Source organism: Grampus griseus, assembly GCF_964374135.1.
Source record: "Grampus griseus genome assembly, chromosome: 1".
Taxonomy (NCBI): Eukaryota; Metazoa; Chordata; class Mammalia; order Artiodactyla; family Delphinidae; genus Grampus; species Grampus griseus.
Genome location: NC_139017.1, coordinates 148,181,854 through 148,197,872, shown reverse-complemented (window position 1 = coordinate 148,197,872; position 16,019 = coordinate 148,181,854). Strand labels below are relative to the sequence as shown.

The window sequence follows — 16,019 nt, the reverse complement described above, 5'->3', positions numbered from 1 at the left end:
TGGCAATAACTTCTTGGATATGATATCAAAAGCACAGGCAACAAAAGAAAATATATAATAAATTAGACTGTCAAAATTTAAAACTTCTGTGCATCAAAGAACACAATCAACAGAGTGAAAAGTCAACCTAGGGAATGAGAGAAATCATACAGCTAATAAGGGGTCAATGTCCAGAATATATAAAGAACTCCTACAACTCCAAAACAAACAAACAAACCTGATTTAAAAATGGGCAAAGGACTATAGACACTTCTCCAAGAAGATACACAGATGGCCAAGAAGCACATGAAAAATGCTCAGTATTACTAACAATTAGGGAAATGAAATCAAAGCCACAATGAGATACTGTGTCACACTCATTAGGATGGCTACTGTCAAAATAAACCAAACCAAAAAGAAAAAACAAACAAAAAACCCAGAAAATAACGAGTGTTGACAAGGGTCTGGAGAAATTGGAACCCTGGTGCACTGCTGATTGGAATGTAAAACAGGAAAACAGTAAGGTGTTTCCTCAAAAAATTAATAACAGAGTTACCATATGAACCAGAAATTGCACTTCTGGGTTTATACCCAAAAGAAGTGAAAGCAGGGTCTCAAAGAGGATATTTGTACACTCATGTTCATAGCAACATTATTCACAGTAGCCAAAAGGTGGAAGCAACCCAAATTTCCAACAATAGATGAATGGATAAACAAAATGTGGTCTATATATGCAATGAAATATTATTCAACCTTAAAAAGGAAGGAAATTCTGACATACGATACAACATAGATGAGCCTTAAAGACATTATGCTAAGCCAGACACAAAAGGACAAATACCGTATGATTCCACTTATATGAGATACCTAGAGTCATCAAATTCATAAAGACAGAACGCAGAATGGTGGCTACGAGGGGCTGGGGGTGGGGGGACTGGGGAGCTGTTTAATGGGGATGCGGTTTGAGTTTTTTGAGATGAGAAGAGTTCTGGAGATTAGTTGCACAACAATGTGAATGTACTTAACACTACTAAACCATACACTTAAAAATGGTTAAGGGACTTCCCTGGTGGTCCAGTCGCTAAGACTATGTGCTCCCAATGCAGGGGGCCCAGGTTCGATCCCTGGTCAGGGAACTAGATCCCACATGCCGCAACTAGGAGTTCTCATGCCGCAACTAAAGATCCCACATGCCGCAACTAAGAGTTCGCATGCCACAACTAAAAGATCCCACACGCAGCAACGAAGATCCGAGTGCTGCAACTAAGACCCGTGCGGCCAAATAAATAAATAAGTACATAAATTTTTTTTAATGGTTAAGTTAGTAAATGCTATATAGATTTTACCACAAGTTTTTTTTCTAAGTAGGGCAGAGGAGTTGGAGTAAAGATTGAAGTTCCTAAGTGCTTCTGTGGGGAATGAGAGTTTGCTGACTATGGACATAAAGTCCGTCTGGGGTTGGAAACCAAGAACTTGAATCTCGTGTGTTACCTTTATCGGTAACGCACAGCAGGCCAGATGTGAAAGTGGCGACCCTGGATGCTCAGATTATCTTGGATGTAGGCTGGGCAGGGTACCTGGGGCAGAGGGATGAGGCATCTAGATGGGAGAAGAAACTCACTGTGGGTCTACCTGGTCAGAAAAGGAGTGAATCTAAGAGGAACCCATTTAGTAGGTAAAAAATGGAGTTGTCCAGGAAGATGAGGTCTAAATTCAGTCTAAGAAGTGGTGAATGGAACACTAGAGTGAAAGATCCTGGGCGTGGCAAGGGAGGGGAAGCCACAGAGTGGGTGTGAAGCTGACGTGCAGGCCAAACAATTAATGCTGAGAGTTTAGCCTCGTGAGGCCGGGGAGTGGTGTGAGCCGTGGACCCTCGTGGACACCAGCATCACCCAGGACAGCACTGAGACAGGAGGATGGCTGAGAGTCTCGAGGGACGTCCTCAGGGAACATGAGTGAGTGGCCACAGCAGGAGGGCTAGAGAGGGGTCTCCGGGAGCAGGTTTACGTGAGGAGGAGGACTGGCAGCTTGGAGGCCAACCCGGGTCAATAGGAGAGTGCCACTCTGCTTGGGGTGTGGGGACTGAGCAGCCCCCAATGGAGGGGGCTTGGGGCAGGTACACTGCCGGGCTCAGGAGAGGGGCCGGGCTGAGGTCAGGTTTAGCATTTGCCTTATCGCTCCAAAGCATGTCTCTTCGTTTCTCCTTCTCTGCTAGACAGTGAAATGGCTCATCTCCATCTCCCTAGCATCTGGATTGGAGTGTCTACCCCATAGCAGGTGCTCCGTAAATGTGTGCGGGGATGGAGGTTAGAGGGGGAAGGGAGGATAAGCTTTGCAGCAGCCCAGTAACAGGCCCACACTAGTCCTGCTCTGTCCCCTACAGTGTCCGGCAAAGACTTACCAGGCTTGCCTCCCACCATGAGACTGAATGAGCAAGAAGAAACCGGGAGAATCATTGAGATGCAGCGCCTGGAGATCCAGCGCCTCAGAGACCAGATCCAAGAGCAAGAGCAGGTCCCAGGCTTCCACCCCTTCACTGGGATGCGGCTGCCTTCCCTCCTGGGGGCAGAAGCAGACTTAAAGCTGCAGACCAAGTGACCCACTCTGGTGAGCCATCTCCAGCCACGCCGGAAGAAGCACGGTGCTCTCGTCCCCAGCCTGACTCTGGGCTGCAGCCCCTGCAGCCCTGACCACACCAGCCTCTCCCTCCTGCCCTGGGGAACCTGGGACATGGGCAGAATAAAGGTGTTCTCCCACAATCACGTCCAACTCTCTGCTTAGCCAGGGAGCTGGGGAGGGAGGAAGGGAAGAGGGACCCTGAGGCCCGGGGGGCTCCTGCTCACCCAAAGCCACCACTGCTAGTCCCTGTCCAGGCACAGGGCTGCCTGTCACTGCAGAGATCCCACGCCCCTCCCCGCTCTTTTCTGGACCTCAAGGGCAGGGCTGCCTGTCGCTTCTGACCTGCCTTCTCCTCTGCCAGCCACGTCAGGACCAGACAAAGCCTCCTACGTTTTCTTCTTACTTATGAAACATAATGAGGTTTTCTGAGAATTTTCACAGCTGTGTGAAGGTGAGAGTAAAATCAAGAACATGGCAAAGTTGGTAGAGTTCCCCCACATCTTCCATTAGCTGCAGACCCTGGTGTCAGCACTATAAGCAGAACTCTGCCCTTCTTTCTCTTACCTCCACGCCTCTCTAGACTTGTCATCCTCGGTCTGCAGGGCCCTGCCCTGCTCCTCCATTTCTGGGGGCCACCTCTTCCTCTAGACCCCACACTGGGTGGCCCAGCCACACATACCAGGAGAGGTGGTTTTTTATGCACTAAGAACCCAGATGTCCCTGTCTTCTCCCACTTGCAGAAGCCAGACACCCTTCTAATACCCAAATAACAAATATTAAGCCCCCGATCTCTCCTGGTGCGTCATGGAATCTCAGGGCTGAGATACAACCAGAGCTCGAGAAGGACTTGAACTAAGACCTGGGACATGGCTGGAACCCCCTCTCCCTCTCTTATTCTTGCCTCTCTATAGACCAGCCTCCCATTGCCAGTAAGTTGGCAGAAGGGGACCCTTAGCATCCCATGAGTAGATGCCCCAAGGCTGACATGGAGTCTCTAGTCTAACTTTAAATTGCCCAAGGAGAATATTTGGGGCCTAGCTTGAGTCTGGAGCTCACCACTATCCAATCAACTGTACCCAGAGGGGTGGGTCACAGGATAGAATGCTGGTTACTGGGGTTCATTCATCCCTGTAGTGAAGTTGGTCATTGTGAGTGGAGCAGATATTCCAAAAGATGTCTGTCTGGGGCAGCTGTCAGTCATGGAACATGGGGTGGGGGCAGGGGACCTGGAGCCATTGAAGACCTGATGTTGCACCTGTGCTTTAAGCCCTTTATTCTCCAACTGCCTTTCAGGGTGGCAAGGATGGGACCTCTTTCGCCCACCACCATCTCCAGCACCTGCACACTCCCTGGTCCAGAGAAGGGAAACAGTAAATGTTTGCTGGATGAATTATATTATTTATCGCCCCCCCCAACTATTTAGACTAAGTATTATTGTACCCATTTTACAGATGAATAGACTGGGACACACGGAGTTTAAGCCATTTTTCTAAGGTTGCAGAGCTAGAGCTGGGACTGGGACCTTCAAGTTCAATCTAGTTCCATAACCAATATTCTCTCCACTGTTCATGCTTTCATTCACAAGCCTTCCTTGAATACCTATTACACGCCAGGCCTGTTCTAGGAGCTAGGATGCATAAACCACTCCGTTCATGAAGCTTATCTTCCAGGGCGGTAGACAGACAATATTCCAGACAGATAAGAATATATAGCATATTTGACAGCAACAAGTGCTAAGGAGAAACATGAGAGAATAAAGGGAATCAAAGAATGAAGGGCAGAGAGGTAGGATGTAGGGGGCAGGCTGTGATTTTAGACACAGGAAGGAAGCCTCACTGAGGCGGTGACATTTGAGCACCTTCCTGAAAAAAGGTGAGGGAGGGAGCCACGTGGGAGGAAAGAGCTCCAGGCAGAGGGAACAGCCAGCGCAAAGGCTCTGAGCAAGCACAAGCAGAAGAGGGACAGCGAGGCGGGGGTGAAGTCAGAGAAGGCCTTCGAGATGGTGGGAGGACTCTGGCTGTTTCTCTGGGTAAGACAGGCCATTGGAGGACTTTACCTGCTCTACCTTATAACAGGATCACTCTAGCTACCGGGTGGAGAACAGCCTGAGGTGGGAACTTGGCCGAAGCAGGGAGGCTGGGCTACAGGCTGGGCTACAGCTCTCCCTTCTCCTGGGTCCTCCCACCGTCTAACACAGGGGTCCCCAACCCCCAGGCCACATCCAAGGCCTGTTAGGAACCGGCCGCACAGCAGGAGGTGAGCAGTGGGAGAGTGAGCGAAGCCTCATCTGCTGCTCCCCACCGCTCCCCACTGCTCCCCGTCGCTCCCCACCACCCCCCACCACCCCCCACCGCCCCCCACCGCTCCCCATCGCTCCCCACCACCCCCCACTGCCCCCCACCGCCCCCCACCGCTCCCCATCGCTCCCCACCGACCCCCACCACTCCCCACCGCTCCCCACTGCTCCCCATTGCTCCCCACCGCCCCCCACCTCTCCCCACCGCCCCCCACTGCTCCCCACTGCTCCCCACCGCTCTCCATTGCTCCTCACCGCTCCCCACCACTCCCCATCGCTCCCCATCGCTTGCATTACCGCCGGAACCATCCCCCCCCCCCACCCCTCAATCCGTGGGAAAATTGTCTTCCACGAAAGCAGTCCCTGGGGCCAAAAAGGTTGGGGACTGCTGGTCTAAGGGATCAGTTAGAATCCACACCTCAGGCTCTCTGCCCACTGCCACCTCCTCCCCCGCCTTCAGTACCGCCCATCTGAGCTGCCTCAACAGCCTCTGCTTTGGGGACAGAGTTCAACAGCCCTGCGAGGAGCCTGCCTGTCCACTTTAACTCCAAGTTATTCGATAAGACACAGAATGAGAACAAAGTCTCACCCAATCAATGTTTAAACTGGAAGCTTTTAGGCTTTGTTCCCTCCATCCAAAAAATTCCCTTCAAACCCCCAAGGGAAGCCGGTGGAGGGCAGGGGGGCGTGGATCTCATGACTTCCCCTGCCCAGCTCTATCCAGGACAGCTGGACATGGATGGGTCTGGCTGGGACCAGCCCCTCCTTGGGACCAGGAGGAAAATAAATGTCAGAGGGGCAAGAGGAATACAAAGCCACTGAGCCCTGCCAGGCCCCTTCTTCCCTGCTCACCCCAGGGCAGGGAACTCCTTTATAATGCTTTGCAAAGTGGCAAACCCACATGTTTGTCCCCAAGATCCAGCCTGCCCTAACCTTTCCTTGAGGGGAAGAACCATCTAGCAAGGGACCTGCAAGCCACACGTGGCGAGATTTAGACATGTGGCTAGTCTGAGCTGAGTCACACCGTAAGCATAAAATACACAGCGAATTTTCAAGACGAAATAAAAGACTGAAAGAGCTCAATCACTTGTGTATTAAAATGAAAATATTTGGGGCTTAAATTAAAATTTCACTGTATTAATTTCACCTGTTTCTCTTTACTTTTTTCACATGATTATTAGACGATTTTACATTTTAAATTACATATGTGGCTCGTATTATATTCCTACTGGACCGTGCTGCTCTAGAGTTATGACCAGGCCCCCAATCATCTCCACCGAGCAAAGCAAAGAGAAGCATGGACAGGTCCAGCAAAATTATTTTGTGAGCTGATAATGGAAAGATAACTTTGATTTTGTTTTTCTTGTCTATTTCATACACACCAAAAGGAGAGACAGCAGGAGGCATTACAAGCGGTTCAATCCAGCCGACAATTACCTCCAACTAGCCCCCCCCGCCCCGCCGCCGCCCATCGTGTAGTGTGTGGTGCCAGATTCACTTGTTAGAAGCAGAGCCCTGGCCGTGTCCCCATTATACTCTGGAACCCTCCATGAGTACCTCAGATGAGTCCGAATGCCTCACCAAGGCATTCAAGGCCCTGAGCCACCTGAGCCAAACTTGCCTTTCCAGCTACATCTCACAAGCTCCCTGCGTAGCCCCACATCTGGCAGTTCACAGTTCATTCATTCAACACATGTTTACTGCATACCTCCCATGTGCCAGGCACAGTGCTGGCTGCTGAGGTCACGAGGGTTAGCAGAACAGGCACTAAACCTGCACCCACTGGGAACCACACATCTAGTGGGGGATGACAGGTGAATAAATAGGGCAATCACAGCACATGCAGTAAGAGCAGTTGTGGGGGAAGCATGGGGGCCATAGGTGCCCCAAAGAGGAACCTGAACCAGCCTAGAGGTTAAAGAGGGCTTCCTGGAGGAGGTGACATCTCAGTTGAAGAAGTTGAGTTAGCCAGACCAAGGCTGGGGGTGGGGCATGGTAAGTATCCCAGGGAGAGAGAACTCTTGAGTTCAAAAACCAAGCGGAAGGGCAGAGCAGTGCTGAGCATACATAACTGAAAGACAGGCATTCCGGCTGGAGGGCAGGGGCCAGGGGCAAATGACTGGCCTGCGGTGGATAGCAGGGGTTCTGTGAGCCTTGTGAAGGAATATGGCATTTATCCCAAAGTGTTTATTCTGCAAGTGTTTTAAGCTAGGGAGCTCCTGTTTCCCACCTGAAAAGCCTTTACCCCTTCCTCCCTGTGCACTCAAATCCTGCCTCCTCAGGGGGGCCAAAACGTGGGGCAAACCTCCCTTGGTCAGGCCCTTGAGGCTCTGAAGGAGAATGGGCAAGGGGCTTGTGGGGCTCCGGCCCAGGGGAAAGCGCCAAGGGATGGAGGTACTGGGGCTGGGTTTGGGGGCCAGCTGGTGTTTGAGTGTGGGGCTGAGGCAGGATTTGAGCTTGGAGTCGGGATTTGGGGGCTGGACTCAGGAACACGGGTCAAGGTTGGGGCCAAGGATGAGGCTGCCATCTAAGATCTAATTCCAGCATTTGGAGCTGAGGTTTCAAGCCAGATGTGGGGTTGGGATCTCGGGCTGGGACTGGAATTGGATTTAGAAATGGGGCTGGGGGGTCAGGGTTGGGATTTGAGATTCAGGGTTGGGGCTGAGATGTGGGATAGGGGCCTCGGTTGGAGCTAGGAGTTCTAGTTAGGGTTTGAAACTGCAGCTGGGGCTGGGGTTGGGTTTAAGGCTGGAACTAAAGCTAAATTGGGTTGGAGCTGGGGGATGGACTCGGGTCCGGGCTCTGGGGCAGATGGACAACATTCCTACTGCTGCCCGGGTCTGGAAATTGTCTTCGTGCCCTAACAGCAAGGGACAGAAGCCCCTCCCTTCCCAGGAATGCCTCAGCCCAGCAGAAGGAGCAGCGCCACGTCAGCCAATCGTCTCAGGCCCTGCCTTGGAAACACCTGTTGATCCTCCCCCCCACCCCCCATCCCTGCCTGAGCTTACCCAGGTGCAGGTCAGGCAGGTGAAGCGCCTCCCCGGAAACAGAGCTGGAGCGCCCCACCTGCCCGCCCTGCCTGCTCAGATCGGATCCAGCACCTCCAGGCTTCTTGTGAGTGCCCCGTGGTCCCCCCTACCCCCACCATTCACCGTCTCCCACTGGCTTTTCCCCTGAGAGAAGCCTCCACCCCACCCCCAGCCTGGCTCCATGGTCCCGGCACACCTGTGCAAGCACTTTCAGATCCGTGAAGTCACAGCCCTGGGGAATGCTGGGACTGATTCCAGGGCCCCTCCCTCGGCCCCTCCCCCACCTCCCTTGGGGGCACCTGCAGCTGCCCCTCCTACCTCGTGTGCGGGGCAACCCCTGCTGAGGGATCGTGGAGGACGGATACCTCATCAGAGGTGTAACCCACGTACAGCCATGAAGTCATAGTCCCGAATGATCCAGGACCTGCGTCCTATATATAAAGCAGGAGTCCCGTCCTAAACGGGAGGAGAGAATGTTGTGTTCTTTTATTCAGAAAGCATGCTCTGGGCATCTATTCCCATTGGAATTCTGACCTGGAGATGTTAATGCCCCCACCTCTCAAGATAAAAGTTATCATCCTCACTTTTCAGATAAGGGTCCTGAGCTCCAAGAGGTGAACTTGCTGGGGGCTTCTCTGACCTCCCCCAAGCCCCTCTTCTGACTAACCCACAGCCAGCACTCATCACAGGAACACACCTGCTATAAACTGGGGCTCCCTGAGGGCAGGGGCCGGGCTGCTATACTTTGCCCAGTGGGAGTCATGCTGACTGGCCTCTGGAGGATGTATTCAATGAGGAACCACTGCGAGGTCCCTCGTCCACATACCCACCGTGGCAGGGACTGCAGCTGGGGGTCCACAAAGCCCTCCTTCCCTTTGTACCACTTTAGAGAAATCGTGGAGGAGGATGGCATGGGAGTGCGGTGAGAGGGAGAAGAGTGGGGGAAGCAGGAAGACCGGTGAGGAAGTTGGGGGGAGGGAGGTTGAAATGCAGAAGCAGGAGGACGAGGGCAGGGAGTGGGACGGAGACATGTTTAGAGGTGACACGTACAAGGGAGGGACACAAGAGGAGGAGTGGGTTTGCGGTAAGATGACGAGTTTGGGTTGGAAGCCGTTGCATCAGAGGTGCCTGTGGGACATCAAGGTGACAATTGCCTATGGGTCTTGGAGCTTGGGAGGGAGATCTGGGTTTGAGAGAGAGAGGGATTTGGGAACCAGCAGCCATGCCTGTGAGGTGGGATGGGGTATTGGGGGTCAGATCCTGACTCGCGGAGGAGTCGCAGCCCAAAGAGAGAAGATTCAGGGTCAGGCAGCTGGTTGCAGAAGGGTTAAGTCATAAGCCCCCTCCCTCCCCACAACCCTCCCCGCAGGAGCCAGCGGTGACAGCTGAGGCCATGTGAGTCGGATCCTGAATGAGGCTTTATCTCTGGGTCTCCATCCAGTCCCATCGTCCACCGTGGCACCAGCTCCCTCGGCCAGCCGGGATGGGACAGGCAACTGAGACAGCCCGAGCCAGAGAGGTCAGGGGCTGGGCAGGGGGTTCCCTGGGTGGGTGAGGATGCTTTGGGTGGAGGGAGCTCTCCTGAGATCTCTGGAGAGGCATTCCCGAGGGGGCAGTGCTAGGGAGGAGGTTTCCCTGGGGGGGTGTTGGTTGCAGGGGACATGGGAAGATTCCCAGGGACCACCCCCAAGGCTCCCAGGAGAGACCATAAGGGGCAGATGGGCCAGGGAGATGGCAAGTGTGATTCTCCCCCCTGCAGGTGATGGTGACCATCCCCTGGACCGTGCGAGGAACAGGACTCTGGGCCTCCGGCCGCCGCGCAGGTAGTGGGGGCTCCAGGCCATGATCCGTACCTCTGCCCCCTGACGCGGCCCTCTGCCCTTACTCGTGCCGGATCAGCCATGTCTGAGGGAGAGGCTCGGGCCCCGCCGGGCCGGGGGCTGCCACCGGATGTGCTGGCGGAGCAGGTGGAGCTGTGGTGGTCCCAGCAGCCGCGGCGCTCAGCGCTCTGCTTCGCCGTGGCTGTGGGCCTCGTGGCGGGCTGTGGGGCGGGTGGCGTGGCCCTGCTGTCCTCCACCAGCAGCCGCTCGGGCGAGTGGCGTCTGGCGGTGGGCACAGTGCTCTGCCTGCTGGCCCTGCTGGTCCTGGTTAAGCAGCTGATGAGCTCGGCCGTGCAGGACATGAACTGCATCCGCCAGCCCCGCCACGTGGCTCTGCTCCGCAGCGGCGGCGGGGCCGACGCCCTGGTGGTGCTGCTCAGCGGCCTGGCGCTGCTGGTCACTGGCTTGACGCTGGCAGGGCTGGCCGCTGCCCCTGCCCCCGCCCGGCCGCTGGCCGCCATGCTGTTCGTGGGCGTCACCCTGGCTGCCTCAGGTGCGCTCTTGCTGCTGGGCCTGCTGCTGTATCAGGTGGCCGTGAGCGGACACTGTCCCCCTACCCGTGCGGCCGCCCCCTCCGCCCGCAGTGACCACAGTGGGAATGGCAGCGTCTTCAGCATCTCAGGACGGTTGTCCGCTGGCCAGCATCGTGAGACCACGTCCAGCATCGCCAGCCTCATCTGACGGAGCCCGGGCCCTCCTTCCCGTGACCTGCCTCAGCCTCCACAGAGCCGTGCCCGGGCGCGAGTGAGGGTGTGTGCACACACGTGTGTGCACACGCACCAAGGGGAGAGTGACTGCATGGGTGTCCCCAGGACTGCTCAGCCCTCTGAGTGACTGTGTGACTGTGATGAGGGGCCGATTTGCACCCACACACCCACGTCACAAGGAGGGAACTGCTTCTCCTTGGAGCTCGTGGAACCGTCAGTCTGCCTGTCTGTGTCCGGGGCCTCTAGGCAGAGAAGGGTCTGGGATCCCTGAAGATCCCTGGCCCCCATCCCTAACACCCCTCAAAGGCAACTCTGCCCTGTAACACCTGTCAGGGATCTCCCCAGGAGAGGCGGCTGCCTGCCCCAGAGACTGCGCCAGTGAGCCCTTTTATCAGGGAGACTGAATGGTGATGGAGTGGACAGAACACAGGCTCCGGCATGACAGGCCTGGGCTGCAGTCCCCCCCTCTACCACTCACCAGGTGGGGGCCTTGGGCAAGTGGCTTAACCTCTCTGAGCCCTGGTTTCTTGAGCGTCATGGTCACGGTCGTCAACTGTTAGGATCAAATGATATTATTTACGTATAGAAGGACCGGGCACACGGCAGATGTGCAATAAAAGTGGTGACTGCTCTTAGTGGTGTTGTCTTTATCTCACCATCTCGCCAAGAGACCTCCCCTCCCCTCCCCCTGCTTCCCCACCCCCGGCCACCCTCCCAAAGGGAACACATCGCGCCTACCTCAGGCTGACCTAAGGTGCCTTGAAGGTATCCTCAGCCAGACCTGTGGTCTCTCCTCATAGGTACTAGGAAGCCGGAGGGGAGACGGGATGAGGCGATGCTTAACCTCAGGAAGGTAGTGCGTCTCTGGTCCCAGGGAGAGGGTGTTGTGGGCAGGGAGGGTGGTGAGTCCTCATTTGCTTATGTGCTGGCTCCAGATGAAGCCTGAAGTATTGGGGTTTTATCGCCTGGTTTCTCTGGAGGCTGCAGCTCCTAACCCCACCTCTGAAACCAGAACATCCTGTTCTGTGTAGTTGCAGCACCGGCTGACCTGCCTCTGGGTTTCCAGGCACGGGAGGGGTGTTGGACGCCCGCTTCGGCATGAGAGTACCTGCCTGCTTGGGGTCAGCCCTGGAAGCGCTCTCCCTTTCTGGATGCAGGGGCACTTCCTGTGTGACAAGGACAGAGGTCCACTGGAGGAACGCCCAAGAGCGCCAGTTACTGTTTCATCACTGGCTGCTTCACAAAATGAAGATTATAGGAAGCCCCACGGGGGACACCAAGAGAGGCCGGGAAGCCAGACAAACGTGTTGCCTAACAGGTGTTCAATGTGGAGCTACAGAGGCTCTGACAGGAGAAAATTGCTTTCGGCTTGCCAAGATCAAGGCAGTTTCCTGGAGAAAACACTAAGCCAATGGATGAGGGAAAGAGTGTTGCCAGGCCTGGGAGGGAGAATTCCCAGGCCGGGAATTCCGTGCACCTCAGACTCCACATATCCAAACGTGAGCCCCTCTCCTCTCTACCCTGAACTAGGTCCCCGTCTCACCCTCCACCCAGCATCCAGGTTAGAGACCTCAGGTGCCGAGGTTCCGCCTTGCTTTTGGAGGCTAGTGTGCAGACTCCCCAACACGACAGGTCTCCCTCTTTCCTCAACACACCCACGAGCCAGCCACGCTGCACCATTGTCGTGACTCCACCACGGGGGGTCCTGGCACGGGCCTGGGCACATAGTAAGGTGTGGATGGGCGGATGAAGGACTCGGCTTGGTGAGACCCACCTATAACTGGGAAGGGTAGGGAAGTTAGCCCATTGTCCGCTCTTGGCCCTGAATCTTTCCCTCCTGAGGCCCCGCACTGTCTTCTCTAGAAATTCTCATTCTTCCCAGGCTCCCAAGAGGGAGCTCTCACTATCACCCAATTCCTGGGCCATTAGAGGACCACAGAATGCCTCTTCCTCCTGTTAAACAGGGATAAATCCTGTTTCTTTTCAGCTAAGACAGGGTTAGACTCTTTCACGATATTTCTTTTAAGAAACTAAAGGAAAACAGAAACACAGAAAATTGGGGGGGGGGAAGAGTTACACAGGAAAATGTCTAGATGAGCAGCTACTGTAGGCCAGGCCCATGTCAGGCTCTCCTGGGAAGGATGCCAGATGAAGAGCATGGTTAGTGCCCACAGAGGACACTGTGGACCTATTCCAAAGGGCAGTGGAAGTCGGCATGTACACACCCAACTACAACATGAGAAGGATGGTAGGAGCTGGGTGGAGGCCCAGGTGGGGCGGAAATGCTAATACTTCCTGATTCACTAAAGCTGACCCCCACAACCTCCCACCTCCAGCCTGTGTGCTCAAAGCTGTGCACTAAACCCCATCTTGGTCCCCATGGCAACCAGTCATCCGCTGGCCCCTCTGCTCTCTCTCTGTCCCTCTAAAGCAGCCCGTTCTGTTTTCATCTCCCATCTGGCTCAGATCCTGTGCCCATCATGTCACCCACTCCTTGACAGAGTCCTCAACAACTTAGCCCCCTGACCTTTGGTCCCACCTTCCCAGCAAAATCCCCTCCGTGGATAAACCCTCACACCGACCAGCTACGAGAGAGATCTGCACGGCCGGGCAGCCTGGTGTCACCGTGATTCCCCGTCACCAACCTCAACCAGGTCTGAAACTCAGCTTACCAGTTACACTGTTTCCCTGGCCAGCTGCTGCTCCCACAGCGCCCTCACGTTCTCTCCATTCCCTTCACACCACCACATCACCCCCTCACAGCCCCCAACACTGCTCTCTGCAGACGACTTGGCCTCCCTCGCTCGCCATGAGAAAATAAGGGTCGTGGGGTGGGAAGCCTCCACCTTGCTCCTGCGAAATCACGCCTCCTTTACTCCTGTCTGTCAAACGGTCTTGTCAGCCCAGCTGAGGAATTTGGACTTTGTCCTCGGGACACTGAGAAACATGGAAAGATTTTAATTAGGGGGGTACTCTGAGCAGAATAGGATTGGGGACTCGCTGGCTGCAGTGTGAAGCTGGGATTGGTCTTCGCAGGAAAAAAAAAAAAAATGACCAAACAGCCCCAGAAATGCCATCTCAGCTGGCCCCTGAGGGATGAGAAGCAGCTGGTCAAGAAGGTTGGGAAGAGAATCCCAGAAAGAAGGAATCGCAGAAGGGCCCAGAGACAAAAGAATTGGTTCCTTCGAGGAACCACAGAAGGTTTGGGTGGTGGGAACATGGAGTATCAGCTGGCCAGAGGCAAGGGTGAAGCTGGGGGGATCCCTGGGCCCCTCCCGGGTTTCAGAGGCTCCCTAGCAGGTAGTACAGTTTCTTAAGGCCAAGAGGAATCCAGTGAAGGATTGTAAGGAGAGGGATGGCCTGGCCGGAATTGTATTTTAAGACAATTAGAATTAATTGGAAGGGGTAAAAATGGAGGCAGGGAAATCAGTTGGTGGATTGATGCCACCTCCAGATGCGAGATGACGCGGCTCGGACAAGGGTGGGGGTGGCTGCTGGGACAGAGTCAGACAGGACAGGTTCGACGGATGCTCAAAAGGTGGGACCGACAGGTCTTTGTGACTAACTACCTGCAGGAGTTTTAGGATGGGACCGATGTGATGGGTCCATGATGACTGAAAGAGAAGTGGAAGACACAAGGCAGAGAAGAGGCCAGTCTTCAAGTCCCTGAGCGGGGAGGCGGGGAGGGTGGATCGAGCCCACAGTGGAGGGTTGGGCTCACAATGCTATTTTGATAGGAGAGAAGGAAGAATGTGGACAGGAAGGTTTGTGGGTTTTGTAGCAGGAAACTGACAACTACTCTCTCTGTGAGGCAGAGGCCATTTTAAGGAGCTGCTGCGGAGAATGACCAAGAAAACAGCGAGGTTGCTGAAGGCTTTGAGAGCCCGCAGGAGGCTGGAGAACAGGCAGGAACGGAAGCACAAGCACGGCCTGGGCAAGGGGGGCGGCGAGGGGGGCATTCCTCCACAGCACGCGGAGGGCGGGATGCAGGCCTCAGGTTGGAGTGTCACCTGGAGTGTGTGATGGTGACATGACAGGGCAGGTAAGCTGAGGATACTAGCAAGAGGGAGGCTGACATAAAGGGCCCTGTAATCTAAACTGATGTTGGGGGAAAAGACAAGAGGAGCTGTTGGAGACGGCACAGAGAGGTCTGGATCTCCTAGAAGCTCCCACTGGGCGGCAGGCGAGGTGGAGGGAGAGACACCTGCCACATGTTCCTCCTGGGCCACCTGGATGCTGGATCCTGGAAGAACATGTTCCTGAAATTTCCAAATGTGTTCCAGTCCAGGCGGTCCTTCCATCATATCCAGTCACACCCCACCTGAGACCTCAGGCCCCCCTCGAGGAGCTTCCTCCGGGCCTCGGGGGACCAACACAAGCTCAGCTCTTGCACACTGACTGGGTTGCCTTCTGGACTGCTCCCCGGGACATGTGAGACTGCCCTGGGCATGGCAGAGACCGGCCCACTCTGGTCCCCTCCCCAGCCAGGGATGGGACATACCACTTCTACCCTCACAGCCTGCTCTCCCAAACCTGGAACTGCCTGGCCCCCATTCACACGGGGCAGAGGGGCTCCAGCCCAGGCAGGGTGGGAACAAGTCCAGCTACCAGGAGATTCCTTCGCTGGGTCTGTTTGATCATGACTTAGAGGTGAGATGAGGGCATTATTGCTGAGTGAAGCAGGCAAGTTGCAGTTAACATGTTTGAGCCTCAACTTCTCAGTCTATAAAATGGGATGCCTGCCCAGCAGGGAGGTTGTCAGGAAGTGCTAACACATCAGTATTATTATTGTTATTGCTGTCGTGATTTTTGTATTCTATGGCATCAGAACTTCCAATTCAAGTCCTTTGCTGTTCTGAACTGGATCTTCTGACCTGAGTCCTGGGAAACAGAGAAGTTCAAATCCCAGCCTGGAGAGGATGAGGAGGAGGAGGCACGGCAAGCTCCTCCTTCAGGATTAAGACTGGTCACCTGTCCCGGGAAGCAGTTGCGCCGGCGGTGCCCATACAGACACGGCTGATACCTGCAGATGCTTGCTCGGCTCTACTTCACACGGCACTCATTCAATCCTTCTAAAACGATGCGAGGCAAGGACTATTATCATCCTCATTTTACTGAGAAGAAATTGGAGCGCTGAGGAGGTAAGTAACTTGCCCAAGGTCACACAGCAGGTAGATGGCAGAACTGGGATTTGAATCCAGATAGTCTGTGCTCTGAACTCAGTTTACTGCTCCGCTGGGCTTCTTCAATTTCATGTCCGTGGCTTGTGTGACCCCTGTCTTTGGCCTCCACACAAGGACCATGGATGTGGCCTTACTCTGGGGGCAGCAGGATGAGGCAGCCAGGAAGCTAGGCTGTCCTCTGCAGTCAGGTCTGGGTTGGGGCTCCCTGGGAAGAGAAGGTGATGCCATCCGCTGAGGGGTAAGGACAGGGTGCAGGGCCGGGGGCAGAGATGGGCTGGGATCAGGGTGTGAAGCCAGAGGAGAGCCAGGCCTCCCAGCAGTTCCAG

General features: G+C 54.8%; 2 protein-coding genes across 2 annotated transcripts in view; both read left to right on the top strand.

Moving 5' to 3' along the window:
- The window catches only part of CFAP57 (cilia and flagella associated protein 57), a gene marked incomplete at its 5' end in the record, with an annotated part of 76,661 nt that extends 74,006 nt beyond the window's left edge, over positions 1 to 2,655 (top strand). The window contains one exon of the mRNA XM_082677042.1: positions 2,363 to 2,655. Within this exon, the coding sequence (XP_082533168.1) occupies positions 2,363 to 2,577 (215 nt within the window). The 3' untranslated portion in view covers positions 2,578 to 2,655. The remainder of the gene's footprint in view (positions 1 to 2,362) is intronic.
- Positions 2,656 to 7,890: 5,235 nt separating this feature from the next.
- Positions 7,891 to 11,108, top strand: TMEM125 (transmembrane protein 125). Its single transcript, XM_082672519.1, has 3 exons — positions 7,891 to 8,008; positions 9,293 to 9,442; positions 9,683 to 11,108. The coding sequence occupies exon 3, from the start codon at positions 9,825 to 9,827 to the stop codon at positions 10,482 to 10,484; it is 660 nt and encodes a 219-aa protein (XP_082528645.1). The 5' UTR covers positions 7,891 to 8,008; positions 9,293 to 9,442; positions 9,683 to 9,824; the 3' UTR covers positions 10,485 to 11,108.
- The last annotated feature ends 4,911 nt before the right edge of the window (positions 11,109 to 16,019 follow it).